Source organism: Carassius carassius, chromosome 13 (assembly GCF_963082965.1).
Source record: "Carassius carassius chromosome 13, fCarCar2.1, whole genome shotgun sequence".
Taxonomy (NCBI): domain Eukaryota; kingdom Metazoa; phylum Chordata; class Actinopteri; order Cypriniformes; family Cyprinidae; genus Carassius; species Carassius carassius.
The window spans coordinates 24,139,541-24,155,383 of NC_081767.1; the positions used below are offsets into that span (position 1 = coordinate 24,139,541).

A 15,843-nucleotide genomic window follows, 5' to 3' on the forward strand; every position below is an offset into this window, starting at 1 on the left:
CCCAGTGGCTTGTGTTCTTCGCTGGGGGAAAGTCTTGAGTATGGAGGAGGGGGTGACTCTAAAAAAGAACAGCAATATTATTACAATTTGAATAGAAAAACATGGGGAAATTAAATATAGATACATTGCTTTATCTGGATAGATTGGGTCTGTGGCTCACAAAAAAAGCAATATATTAATGACAAAACACAATGTAGTCGATATGTACTGTGGGTATAGAAAAGAATCACCCTCCTTTGAAATAATCACATTTTGTTGCTTTGCAGCCTGAAATGAAGACAGACACAATTTTTGTTTATCCAGCTGTATTTACTCAGTGCAACTTATAACATCCAAGTGAAAGATATAACACCAATATGTCATTAAAAAAAACAATAAAAAATAATTTAAAAAAAACAATCACTGAGTTGGAAAAAGGATCAACCTCCTCATAAATGACTAGTAACCTCAACCTCAATCAGATCCCTTTCTCAATGGCATACAAAGCTGTTTGACTTTCAGCTGTAATCATTTTGATTTGCATGAAAAGAGCTTTCCTACAGTATTTCAGTCCTTGGTAGTGCAACTGAAGCAAACAATCAACTATGGGTGACATAGGCACTTTCAAAAGATCTAGGATAAAGTTTTGGACAGGCACAAGTCAGAGGATGGATACAAAAAATGGCTTTGTCAGTGCCTAGAAGCACAGTGAAGTCTATGATGGATCAAAGAGACAGGAGGACAATGGTCAAAGAGGCTCCCTAGAGGCCTACAGCAACTCTGAAGCAGTTGCAGGAATTTATGACAAAGAGTGGTCATTGTGTGCATGTAACAACAATATCACAAATTCTCCATAAATTTACCTTGTATGGGAGGGTAGCAAGAAAAAAGCCACTCCTCCAGAAAGGCCACATGCAGTCGCGACCAAACCAAAATGCACCTTGAAGATACTGAGGCAAATGAGACCAACACCAACACCAAATCATATGTCTGGCAGAAATCCAATACAGCTCAACATCCAAATAACAGCATTCCTACAGTAAAGCATGGAGGTGGTAATATTCTCTGCAGCAGGGACTGGAGCACTTGGGACAGATGGGACAGATACCTTCAAATTCTTGAGGAAAATTTGCTGCAAATTTAACTGAACTTCAGCAGTTCTGCAAAGTAGAATTGGCAAGTTTTGCAAAGTCTAGATGTGTAAAGTTAGAGACATATCCAAACAGACTAAAGGCTGTAATTAAAGGGGTCATATTATGCTTTTTTTTAAGATTATCATTTTGTGTATTTGTTATAACAGAATATGTTGACACGCTTTAATGTTCAAAAAACACATTATTTTTCAAGTACTGTACGTTATTGTAGATCCTCTATGCCCTGGCTCACTCAAACGCAACGTTTTCTTTAAAGTCCCTCCTTCCGACAAGCGCATTCTGCTCTGATTGGCTAACTGACCCAGTGCATAGTGATTGGCCAAACACCAAGCACTCGTCAGAAATGTAACTCCCCTTTCCATAATCGTAAGCTTCATCTTTCAAAATAAATGTAAAGACAGTTAATACATTTCCTTAGTTTTACCATCAGTTCAAGCCCAAAAGGGGAACATAGTCGCATGACAGACACAGTGATAAAGCTTGTATGTGTTTGCAGTACACAAGCCAAGGACACACAACACACACACACACACACACACACACACACACATGCAACTCGCAAAACTCTGCATTTGTACATTCAATAGCAAATACTTAAACTAATAACAAAACATACTTATAGTAGCTGATTGAGAAGCGCCAGATTGTCATAGCAAAATCAGAATTACCTCCTCTCTTAGGTTCACAAAATGGTCATCCATAAAATGCACTGCTGTTCTGTAGTAAGTAATCGTAAAGATTGCTAAATGCATCTACTTTTGGAACCTATATGCACACAGCCCCTGCCTGACATGGCTGCTTCAACACTAACTGCAGTTACTGAAACCACTCCTTCTTTCTTTGCGTGAACATTTGGGCGGCATTACATAAATATTACCACATAGTGACGTAGACGTGTGCAATGTTTGAACGAGCCGTTTTAGGGGGGTGTGGCAGAGTCTTAACTTTGATAGAGAATATCTCTGGATTTGAGACTTTAGTCTTTGCAACTTTACAGATCTTCATGTACCAAGAGTTTGTAACACTTCAAAGAGAAAGGAAAATTTTAAATCGCATCATATGACCCCTTTAAAGCAATTTTTTTTCTTTTTTTTTTTCAATAGTTTGCAATGAGTAAATACAACTGCATAAAACAAAAACTGTCCGTCTTCATTTCAGGCTGCAAAGCAACAAAATGTGATTATTTTAAAGGGGGGATGATTCCGTTCTATGCCCACTGTAATATCTTAACTACAGCACTGTAGAAAATGTATGTATACTGTAGGTCCTTATGGTATCTGTTACACAGAACTGAACAGAAAGTGCCCAATTACTGCAAAATTCTAATGCCAACCATTTACATAGTTCTACACATTTCCTTCTTGCAGATTCAGTTGTATAATATTTTTACTGATTATATACTGATTTGAGATATCAATGAGAACGTACTTCTCCTAGTCCTGGTTAACAGATTTTTCCATGTTTGAGACCATTACAGAGTGAATTTTATCATATTGTTTTTTTTTTTTGTTTTTTTTTCAAAATCACTGTAAAAAAAAAGACCAGACCATCTTGGTCTGGTTATTTGCTATACAGGTAGGTGCCGCATGTTAGCTCAACATGTTGTGACAAATATTTGAGTTTAAAAACCAAAATCTAAAATAATAGCAGCTCACTTTAATACTTACATTTTCTATTGAGTTTGTAAGCTAACAAAACACCAAATACCTTGTTTAAATAGTAGATAAAAACTCCTTGGATTAAAAACAATTAGCATTGATTTTTTGGTAAGCATATGTCATGGAAATATTTTAAACATCCACATAAACAATACTAGTGAGTTTAACATATTTATTTTAAATAAATTGTTATATATACACAAACATTTTATTTGTTATCAATCAAAAAATTTAGTCTAGTAAAAAATTAAAATGACCTCGCCTTTTGCTCGTGGGGGGGGAATAAAAGCATAACGTGGACTGTCTCTTTAAGAGTGGCGGCAGTAATTGCCAGGATCCTAAACTCAGTCACTCAGATACACAGCGAGTCAGTCTGGCGCCAGTTGTATGCAAACTGTATATTACCGCCACTCCTTCACCTAAATAGCATGAGGGGTCCTCCTTAGGAAAGAAAAACGACTTTTAAAGCGCAACTTGAAACTGATATCATCTCAAAGCTATAAAGTCTGGCAAAAAGGAAGCGCGTTTTGTCCTAGTAGGCTAAATCCTAAAATACTGGTATCTTAATTTATAGCTACAACAAAACAAAATTAAAGTAGGCTATCGCTAAACACTGATAAACAAATCCATTAGTGAAAGAAAGTTTCTTTGTAAGCCCTTTATACACTGAAATGTTTGCTCAAAGAGTTTTGCGTGATTATGCGCTCAAACATTAGGCAACCTCTGGAGATTAGGATTTCTCGCTTTAATGTCGTTGGTGAAAATTAACCTTGAAAAAACCCCGTCAAAACCATTGTTTGAGATTGAAGATTGAGAGGGCTCTGTTGTTCAATAGCATGAAAAAAAACATCTTCATGGCATGGGGACACGCTTGAGCGCCTGTGAGCTATGTGTGTCTCTACAGAGATCAGAGGGGCTGCTTTCTCCCTCAAGCGTCTCTGCTCTGAGAAACTCCAATAAAACTCCGAGCAAAGAGTGTAATTGTTAGTTGGAAGCCTTTGATTTAAAATTATCTCTTAATATGCGAGGATTTATAATGGAAAAACTGATGTATAAGTTGCCAAGTGCCCCAGGTCGCCAATGTCCTCCTCACATAGCATATGAATGCTAGGAATTCTAATCGTAACGTTAGTCCATCAATCTGTGGAATTTTAACGAGTTAATCTGCTCGTTTGAGTTGTTCGCGACTAAATATATCACAATAACATCCGAAATTTAGAAACTAACAAGTATTGGCCATTATGAGACATTACGTGAGAGAAAAGAAGCCAGCGGATGGCTATTATTAATAATGATTTGACTAAGGAAAAAATCGGAATGAAAACGTAACCCATTTGCTTTCCTTAAAAAGCTTGTAGCCTACTTATTTGAGATCTTTAAGGCCAAACAGCCAGTGTCTCCATAAAGTCAGACTCCAATTAATTTATCTAAATCAAATAAATATAACTGTCCCAATCATATTTCAATTTGAGACAACCATTTGGAGAATAACCCATGTCATCAGATAATTAATATGCTAAACTAAGCATAATTTAATCAAGGTCACACTTTGTCTATTGCCAATTCAGAAACCTGCATTAAAAACATTTTTAAAAACATGTATATATGCAATTGTTGTGTTTGTATTTAACTTAAAGTTTCCTGGATAGGGTAACTGTGATGGAAAATTATGAAGTAGGCCTAGTAGAAAATAAAAACAGAACAGTATAAAGAGTTGTTGTGCAAATCGCTATTCTTTAAGTCACTTATATAATTACTTAAGATATTTAAAGCAATGAAGCATATTTTGCTTACATTTTACGAAGAACTGTATTTATTTTCATACTTGAATTGGCTATCAAGTGGAAATTATTATTTGCTATTGAACACATTTTATCAATGGTTATATAGTAACCGATATCAATCACTGTAACAACAAAGCTTCAGTGCATCTGTTAGGGGAACCCTGGGGAAAGCCCTTTGCCATAGCAGCAGGTTGAAAGTGAAGCCTAACGATGAGAAAATCTAGTCAGTTTAGGTTTTAGACACATCCGTCAATGGGATCTTCGCTTACCTGGCCCACAGAGTCGGCTATAATGATATGGATTGCAGCACACTACCGGACCGTCCTGAGCTCCGAAACTCTTGCACTCACAGAGCGCTTTAAGCTGGCCCGTGTGCTGCAGGTCTGACCACCGGTAAAGCTTACAGATGAACAGCTGTGGAGGAGCCATGTGGCCGCCTAAACGTAACTCGGCCCGCGATACCATCACACAGTCGCTCGGCATCCCTCCTTTGGACTCCACGGCTTCCAACAAAGTATCCAAGGTTTTCTCCTTTAGCCTTTTTAATAGCGAATAGGTGGCGGTCTTGAGCTCCTGCTCCATGACGGAGCGAGGTTTCGTGTCCTGACTCTCAAGTGGACCGGGGTCCCGAGAAGAACCAATGTTCCTCAGCACGAACTGACACGAGCCTGGCTCCGGACTTGTAGATCCAGAATGATGGTCCCGATCTTTAAATAAACAGCAAGTGACTGTTCTGCTATCGCTGTCCTGCACAGACCGAGGGCTTCCCACCCTACACACCGTACCCCCATCTTGGTCCAAAACGCCCCCTGAGGTGCCACCACCGCTGCTTGCAGTGGGACTCCTCGTACACATTTGCCCATAGTCCACGCCAGGCGAACCGCTCGGGGTCATCGGTCTGAACTCCGTCTTGGGAATTTTCTCTGGGTTGGAGCCAACCAGATCGTCTCGAGACCCCTCGCCGCTCTTGCCATATCCATCGCCCCCCTCTTTATCTGGAATCAAACGGCTTCTCCAGAGTCGCCGCACAAGACCTGAGCGTTTCGTCCTGAACATACGACAACTTGGAACTTTAGATGAGTTATTTACGTTCAGATCTTAACGATTTGAAACTATTTCTGAGCTCGTGCAACATTAATGTTGGCCGAATGCCGTGCAGCGCGTGCACAGCCGAGCACCGTATATTGGTGGCAAAACCACATTAGTATTGAAGGCACAATGTTATATTGCATAAAAAACATCAAACAACCGCAAGGCTACATAGAAACGTATTCATTTTTGAAGAACGCTGTCAAGTAGCCTACATGTGAACAATGTTTGGAAAGTGGAGCTACAGTGCGATACGTTATAGTTTTTAAATGCACTACGGGTTTGCACTAGCAAAATACATTTGTGGCCAAAAATCCCATGCAAAAAGATACACCAGTCGCACAATGTTGTCGGACTTTGAAATATTCAAATCCACTTTTCAACAGAGGGTCTGGTGACATGAATGAAGCTGCTCCTCGGCGAATAAAATCCACAGACAATTCCTCACAGAATTCACCATTCCGGTTGTTTCCCACTATTCCAGCGCACTCTTTTTTGCGATCGCATAATATCCTTGTGCGCGTACTGGGGTCAGAAAAGCAACAATCCGTGGACTTATAGTATGTTCCTGGTTCCGTTCAGACCTGGTCAGACTGCAACTCAGATCTCTCTCTCTTTCTCCGTTTCTCTCCCCTTTTCCTTTTTTTCTTCTTCCCCTGTCACACACATTCGCACACACACAGGGCCCCCGAGGAGAGCGATGGAGCCATTGGCTGACTACCATCATGTGCTAGTCTAGACACTTTGGCGGCTCTGAGCTGCACTGATTGTTGCGCAAACAAGGTTTCAAGTTTCTTAACTCTTAAAGGCGTAACATCCATCTATTTCTTTTCTCATCATATATCCTAACTAAGATGACTGTTTATTCTAAGCAGAGGAAGAACTGCGAGTAAATTAGAACAAATGTAAAAATCCAAAAATTATTTAACAATCATTTCCAAGATGATGTCATTTCAGCTTTACTCTGGTCATAATTTTATTCCTAGTTTTATGGGTTTTCGAGAGTCTACAACTTACTTTAATATCTTTCTATTGTTTCTTCATTTTTATTTTTATTTTTTAGGCTACAAAAGATAGGCTTTATCTAATAAGTTGTATGCATAATAACTTTTAACAGCAACTGCATTGCATACTATAACAAACCATTCGAAGTCTTAAAAGGTGCTCTCAAAGTTTTTTTATATTTAATGGCTTCTTATGTCTTGCAAATTTAGCACAAGTTTTGGACTTTATACTGACACCTATTGGTCTGGATGCATTACATTTTTTTTGTTATTTTATTTTTGCTACACATGAAAAATAGATTACTCAGAAACAAGATTACCTTTGAACAGAGAGACTTCACGGACTGGTGACTATTGCACATTTGCACTCATCTTGCTATATTTTGTATTTTTTATTGTTATGATTTTTTTTTTTGTAATGATTAATTTAGTTTGAGTTTGAATTAATTTAATTCTACTCCATGTAGAATAAAACACAGTTTTTATGATGTGTATTAATTTCATGATTGATCATATTTTTCAAAAGTGCTATTCATTTTATTTCTCTTCATTGTATTACATTTATTTATATGTACTTAAGAACTGCTCTACTTATTATCTAAATATTTAATGTGTGTCTTAAATAAGTAACTGCCAGGTTCCTTGCAACAGCACCTGTTCTAATACATCCATATCAAAATCTGAAATAGTTTTTGTTATTGTGATGCAGAGTGTGCACTACCTGCACATGAGGAATTTTCAGTAGATGGGGAAGCTTGCAAATTCCATATAATGACCTCATGAGCTGAAAACGGCTCTCATTCGGGTGTGAATTCCAGCAATGGGTCATACATAGACTGGTAAATGCAGCCCCTTAAAAAAATAAAATAAAATAATTTAAATTTAGTTATATAGCATCCTAAATAGCCTGAGATGTAATACATTCATGCAAACACAATACTCCTTATTATTTGACCTTTCGGTTGGATCAATATTTAATTTCAGTGTAAGTTATAATTTAAATGAACCCCCCCCCCCCCAAAAAAAATTAAGTAAATCCTAAACATATATGTCCAAATGTAGTACTTTGCTTGACCTATAGGCCTTTATTAAGTTAAAATCATAACTTTTCCTTGTCATTTTGTTCACTCATGCACATAAAGGGTTAAAGACTTTGGCTGGAGTAGATCAGGCGGGGATATATCTCTCAATGTATTAACTTGCTCAAAGTAGCAAAAGTTCAGCAATAAACACTGCCGATTGGTTCCCCAACATTTATGACATGCCCCCGGAGACAGAGATTGGATGGAAGAGAAAGAAAAACACAAATAGACACGCCCACTGTTGTTACAATTGACAGTGAATGAAATAAATTTCGAGGCAGCTTGCCAGAAAGCAGAGCACAGCATTTGACACGCTTATTCTGCAAGAAGCTATGTAAATACAGTCTTAACAATGGACGTGTGCTGACAGCCTTATTTATCAAATGATCAAGAGGATGTGATATTAAACTGTGTGGGAGGAGATCCAATCCAGACCATACAATAAGGACTCCAAGCATCCCAAAATGAAAATTTGCCTACATAAGAAATATTTCAAGTAAGGCATATTAAAGCATGCAAAAGATTTACTGATTCTCATTAAAAATGAAACTAATACTAAAACTAAAGTAATTTACTATGTTTTTAACACTCATAATGAAATCAACTATATTCTACATGTAAAATAAGCAAAAAAACTAAAACAAAAAAAACAAAATGTAAACTTAAAATGATTGGTTATTAAAAAAACTTTCATTATAAAAGTGTTAATTGCAATATCTTTTTTGATTGGAATATATGGTAAATAATGTGGCACTTATATTTATTATAATTTAAAAATAGTGAAAATTATATGTATGCATGTCAGTGTGACTAATGGACTTTTGGGTTGCTTGCTGATCAATTTTGATGATTTTTTATGTATTATTTGTTCAGAAAGAGTTCTCTTTATGCCCATTTTAAATTGACTTGCTATAACTTTTGAAATGTGCAAGTATATGTGTTGTTGTTTTTGTTTGTTTTTTTATTTCTTGTCTATTGTGTTTTCTGTTTATTGTTTAACTGTGTGTAACACCAAGGACCATGCTGGAAATAAGTATTTTTACTTTTGCATGTTATCCTTTTGGATTACTGTTTCTTTCTTTTTGTACCGGTTTGATCCATAAATAAAATCAATCAATCAATCAATCAATCAATCAATCAATCAATCAATCAATCGACTTAACAGTAATATAAATATTTTAATGTAACAGTTGTCATTTTCTTTACATTAAAATTAACATTTCATGCAGTGTAGATTTACAACTCAGTCAATACAGTACATATACTTGTAAGTTATAGTAACTCAGTTTAACATGGGCGTAAAGAGCACTCTTTTTAAACTATAAATAATTGAAAAATCATCAGATTTAATCATCAACCGACCCAAAAGTCCAGTATTAGTCACACACTGAATTGCACACACACACCTGTCCTCTCCCTCTGCGAGTAAGAGTAGTGTTTGCCTGTGTGTAAGCGGGAATCGGATTTCCCTGGCAGGTTCATGGAGGTTAGAGAGAGAGTGCATGGAGCCTCTAATGCCTGCGCCGTATTAGAGGCACCTGTTCCAAATACATTCTCTTTTGTAAGTTAATCACATGTCAGACAGGGCAAAGAAAACTGTTATTGCAGCACTGCACTCCATGTTCAATCATTCTCACACTTTCCTGGAAAATCTGTAAAAGCCCCACTCCAGGTATAACTGTGCTAATATAGCCACTCACCTACCTGTCCTTTGATAGCTAGTAGTTTAGCTAGACTATCTGAAACACGTCACAATTTTTTTTTTAATTACTGTTTAGGCTAATCAGTAAGTTTTTTCATATTGTTTCTTTTTGACCATATCTTACAATATCATGCCTGTAGAATGTTCTATGTTAAATGACTTGTGACTTCATTCACTGGCTATTGATATTTACTAATGTGGTTAAAATAAAAATATATGTAACCTAGGCAATGTTTTACCAGTCGAGCATTATAATAAAACAAGTTCCCTTTCAAGGGAACTTCGAACTGCGTCCTCTAGGGGTCGCTATGAGGAACACCTCGTCCTGACCCGTGTCTAAAGCATACATTGAAAAACACCAACTTGTTGGCCGGCGACAGCCTCTGACGTCATCCTCTTCTTCGTCTTCACTGACTGTTCTGTCTGAAGCATGCATCTGAAAGAACCGGTAAGAGCGATCTTTCTCTGTGGTTCCCAAACTTTTCCATTCCACGATCCACCTAGACAAGTATAATCTATTTCACGACCCACCAAAATATTTGAGAGAGAAAAAAACGGTTGACATTACTTTAAGACTAATCTTACTTTAAAGTTTGATGACAGAAATTAAGTATTTAAGAAAAATAACCATTTTACTGCGTCCTCTAGCTCCCTGCCATGCTTCGGACGCAAGCTTCAGATGAAGAAATGGATCACGTGCTCTCCTGTCGCTGATTTATAGTCGCGCCGGTAGTGACGTCAGAGGCTGTCGCCGGCCAACAAGTTGGTGTTTTTCAATGTACGTATGCTTCAGACATGGTTCACGACGAGGTGTTCCCCATAGCGGCCCCTAGAGGACGCCGTGTCTCGTTCCCTACTCAGGGAACCATGGTTATATTCATAACCTGAGACGTTTTGCTTTCTGTCCAACACCATGTAAGCCTTGGGAGATTTGGCATTCAAATGGCTTTGGCAATGATCATTGTGTTTCTCAATTCCAATCACTTAATGATAAATGAAAGGACAGCATTTTTAAAACATTATGAAAGCTATGCAAAAAGCACACAAGGAATAACATTAAGATTATGTTTTTGGCAAAGGAAAGACATTTGTGGTTTCATGGACTTGATGTTTGTTAAAACAAAGCCTGTTGTAGTACAAAACTGCATATTTAGTTGAATTGACATATTATTGGATTCTTTTGATATTAGCAACTTTGCAAATATCACATAATGATGAATTAAGATTGTCGCTGAGTAATTCCACCTCAGTCCTAGAAAAAAAGGGGCTATATATATGTAACAATTTTACATATGTTGCCTTGCTATTTGGTTCTAAAAGACAATGCATTACATTATTGTAATATAAATAAACAAACAAATAGATACATATGTTTAAAACAAGAAAATTACAGTTAAAATATTTTTGTACGTAAAAAAAATATGAAATAACTTTTAAAACTTTGAAATAACAGGTTACTCTGCTGATCCTAATGTTTGATGTGAAAGTGTGTAAGAAAAGAGCTCTTCAAAGAGGAGGTTATTGAGTTAGAAGGCAGAAAACAGGGCCCAGCTGTTCACACAGACTGTCCCCCTGCTACACTCTTCTCTATGACCAGCAAAGCAGACTGTCCGCACCACTGGAGACCCTGGGGTAATAATCCAGTGGTCACGCCAGCTTGGTACAGCACTGACACTTCAGAGGGAGAGAATAACAAACCAAATTAAACACATCCGAGAGATACGTGGCGAAAAAAGCCCCAGGAACCAGGAAGAAAAATGGTATCTGGAGAGAGGTATCTGAGATATTAATGTCCTGTCTGAGTATTATGGTGCAGTTGAAATATAAACTTTCTTTGATCAGTTACAAGGAGTTCTTCTTGCATAAGACTGAAGATGGCAAGTTGCACAAATGTCTCATATTGGACTAGTCAGTTAATGAAGAGCTAAAATAGGAAAAAGAACAAAAGAGAGAGTGAGAGATGGAGAATTAGGCTATTCCTTAATGCAAAGGATGATCCAACAATAGCAATAAATTAAAAGAAGGAATATATATATAACTTTATTATCTTTAATAGTACTAGTACCTTTACTAATATTAATAATATTCCTGACATATATCCAGTCCAATACCGTATAATAATAATAATAATAATAAAAACACATTTCTGGTTTGGGTACTGGAGGCTTAATTATGGTCCTCTGTGGGTATCTAAGACAAAAATGGTTTGGAAACATTAGTATATAGGAGTGCATGGAAGACCATGTGAAAAAATCAGTTTACATGCAACAAAACAATAATATGCACTAGCCTGTGACAGCAGTCATGTATTCAAAAGAGCAGGAGGCATTAATTCTCCATGAGGAAATTGCGAGGGAGTTCAGTATGGACAGATATTAATGAGAAACAGGCTGGCACACTTAGGCCCGTGGACACAGTGGGGGTGGAGGGCATTGGAGTGGAGGGAATTCTACAGCTAATATATTCACTCACAGTGCTACACAGAACAAGACACAAGACAACCCCGTTTCTGTATATTCCAAACTGTACATGAATTAGATTCTTTGTAAATGCCACAAGACATGTCTGTGTTATGAGACCAAGCACGGTGGGTATTGAGGAAAAAACCGAAGAAGAAAAAAAAAGATGGTCGAATCTTTAATTGGAAACAATCTGATTCAGGTTGTTCTGGAGACGGGAAGACCAGGAAGACTGTGTATGAGGCTGTGTATGTCATCTTGTTTTTGTACCAGTCAGGGTAATTTGTGCCCCTAGTGGAGGACTGTCAATAGCCAGGCTTCACCATTACATTCCTGCCGATCCGGCCTATTATATGTCCATTCCACCACTGAAGGATCTTGGGAACACAAGGCAATAGAAGTTACAGTTGCATTATAGGACACTTAGAATGGTCTCAAACATATTAGCCAATTAAGAGGATAGTTCACCATAAAATTTCAGTTTTGTTCTCATGTTCTCAACTTCATATTGTTTCCAAACCTAACTTTGTTATGTGGAACACAAAAGCAGGTCATTTGAAGAACGTTTTTGTTCATTCATTGAAATCCAATGAGGTCCAGTGTTGTTTTAGACCCCACTGACATTCATTGTATGGATAAAAAACAAAAAATTTTGTGATCCACAGAAAAAAGAAAGTCATACAGGTTTGAAATGCTATGAGGGTGAGTAAATAATTACAGAATGTTCCTCTTTTCCCTTTGAAAGCTCATCCAAAGAACTAAGAGCCCTCAATTCAGGTCAGGTTAAATATCTTAGTTCACTAAGATTTGTATATTTTATGTTGTTTTATTATACACTTGACTCAGACTGAATAGATGTTAGGCAGATTTATAAGAGCAAAAGTTTAAGATGATGTTTTGCAATGCAATTCTGATTTTGGAGCAGAGAATTGAGTAATAAATCTAGTAATAATTTAGGTTTGTAATACATTACTCTTCCAAACTTGCCTGTAAACATTCCACACACTGCACCTTTTCCTCCCATGCTTTCTGTCATGCTATTGTCAGAAGTCACGACCCCAGAAAGGCAGGAATGGCTCTTTAAAGGCAAACTGAAAGTGACTAATGAATCAGAAATGTCCCTGTTTACATCAACAAGTCCCGGAAAACAACTAATTAATACTTGAACGTGGGAAGCAAATCAAATCAGGACACCTGTGCTGTGTCTCTATCACACAGTTGTTTTTAGAGGCTGGCGGTGCAGAATACTGATCAATGGTTTGGCTATCTGAGTGTTGCGAATTTTCCTCCTATCTCTCTTCCTGACTGGCAGAGACGGCGAGGCTGAGCCCCATATGACTGGGTCACCATAGCCCAAACAGAGACACACTTGTGTGAAGAATAATATTTTCCAGCTTTTTATCAGCATTTGTTCAGGGGGTCATGGAGACAGTCTGTCTTTGAGAGCCAGATAACCAAACCTCTAATTGCACTGTCTATGGCAGATTAATTTAAACTCAGTCACACACACACACACACACTCACAAACACACATTCCTTTAGACCCTAAATTAGAGGCATGTTCACTGAGGAAAGGCAACCCTGATGGGAGAGACAACCTATTCCTTCTATGAACCACCCAAACTTTGTTTGTGACTTCTTTGCCAGATTAGTTGCTTGTAATGATACCTTTGTGAAACTTTGCGTTTAATTTGAATTAGATGTTGACTTAGGTTTGGGCTGATGTCATGTTTGACTATAATACTGCAAGCGTAGTCACAACATCTTCAATTATGCAACTGTAAGTTATGATTCTTGTATTTGATTGGCTAAGGAGCATTCCAGCAGCATTGATATAACAGTATAACTCGAATGAAGGCAAAGGTCTGATTGGCTGACTTCTACAGGTTTTCCAGGAGCTTAATGTGTGGAGATCTTTGTCGGTCTGCCAGGAAACATAAGCCATGTTTACAAGTTTTGGAAATTTGGAGGTTTACCATGCTACTGAACTATTTTCTGAGCTTAGGGTTCTCAAGTGATTTCATGTGATTAGCTGTGTGTTTTCTCACATCTATAATGAAAGATCAGATGAAGTACCTCACTGAGAAGGGAATATCTGCAGCATATGAAAGTACAGACAGTCTGTTATAACACACAATCTGTTATTGTAGCAACATTTTTCCCTACCTAAACATGTTGTTGAGCAAATCAAAACTATCAGTCACTTTACATGTCAGTCAGGAGGCCTCTTCATCACTAAGTGGCCAATTGTAGTGAAGAATCATTTAGAATCGAGACTATACGTCGCCAGGCAAAGGTCTAGCTATGGAAGACTTGGATTCTGCTTTGGATTTGTTTGAAACTATTTTCATTGGTGGAATTACTTATTTATTACTTGTGATGCAGAACAGAAAAAAAAATAAGCAAAAAAAATTAAATCTGTGTCACATAACAGGACAAAGCAATATTGATATGACTCACTTTTACACTAAATGTATATTTAAGCCAGCTGAAACTTACATAGTTGCTTTAATATGCTAGAATGTTACATTTGTTTTAGTTAATAATATATATAATAAACTGTATTATATTCTGATTAATTGTGATTGAAAGATATTAGAAATATGACAATTTTTTACTATCAAGTTTGCTATTGGAGAACATTGTAGTTTTCTCAGAATATACAATTAATATTAGAATAACTGTTCAATGTTTCGAAACGATTCGTTAGAGCAGTTCTGAGCTTAAGGTCTATAAACCCCTCCCTTCCATAAGCCTTTTCTGCTCTGATTGGTAAGTTACGATGTAACTCACTGATTAACCACCACAGTAAGATGCATTGTTGAGGAAATGAACTAGCCAGTCACGACTATTTTCCCGAACATGGTCGCATCTCCATTGTTTGAACCACATCAGTTCAGTCATTTTTGGGCCATTGTTAATGACGTCACATTCATGTGGTGGAGTAATAACTTCTGCTAATTAATTGATTCGAGATATCTGAGATGTTGCTGTATTGAACATGGCATCTGATGACTAATTTACTATGTTTTGGTGCCTGTCATTTTTCTTTATTTGATGTTTGATTCATTGTGGGTTCCCACTTACGTCATACTCCAGGGATCCCTAGACATTTATGTACACGTGCATTCTTAAAAAATGGCGCTTATTGAGGAAGAGCTAAAATATATAGATTATAATGTAAATATTTAAATAGAATGGACAATATAGATTGTACTGCATGCTGTACTTGATTGTACTTGCTTATATTATGTTAGCATAAACTATGCTTCTAACCACAAGCCGAAAGCTGTAGTGTCAACCACGTAAGTTTGCGACGCTGTTTGCGAATGTTCATTTGAACTATGGTTTCGGGTAACACAGAATCGTTGAGTCATGTTGGTAATGACGGTACATAGTTGGCTAATGATGCTTTTGGAAAACGCACCCCAGGATGTTTCTCAATGGTAATTTAAACTTTGTATGTGGTACTTATTGCATTCATTATCATTATTTACTTATTTGAGGTGCACGTGTGAGAACTGTGTTAGTGCCCAGTGAGACTGAAAAAACAGCATCTTCTCGACATGATGTAAACACACTAACTAGCAGAAGTGTTTGTGGGCAAGTCAGAATGTTTGTATTTCGTGGCCAGGCAGGGACTAGCAAATGTATTACCTTGTGACATAGATAGTAAAATGCAGAAGATTCGAAAATATAATGACTTGTTAAGGCGGTTCATAGTCAACTCTTTCTTTTGATAGACAAAAATATTTTTCATTTATCATGAACTTTTTTGAGATAGCTACATTACAAACAGCAAAAAAGATGTTTTGAAAGTCCATTTGACCTGCTCTTTAAAATATTGACAGAAACCATGATAGAAGACATATCAATGTTACTACAATTACGTTTTGGGAGAATACTACCAGACTCTCGAATAGCACCAAATA

General features: G+C 37.2%; 1 protein-coding gene across 1 annotated transcript in view; it reads right to left on the reverse strand.

The window, feature by feature from the left end:
• LOC132156156 (mothers against decapentaplegic homolog 6-like) overlaps positions 1-6,331 on the reverse strand; it is a 37,207-nt gene extending 30,876 nt beyond the window's left edge. Inside the window, exons 1-2 of the mRNA XM_059565044.1 lie at positions 4,845-6,331; positions 2-58 (exon numbers count right to left, since the gene is read on the reverse strand). Of these exons, the coding sequence (XP_059421027.1) occupies positions 2-58; positions 4,845-5,631 (844 nt within the window). The 5' untranslated portion in view covers positions 5,632-6,331. The remainder of the gene's footprint in view (position 1; positions 59-4,844) is intronic.
• Positions 6,332-15,843: the final 9,512 nt, after the last annotated feature.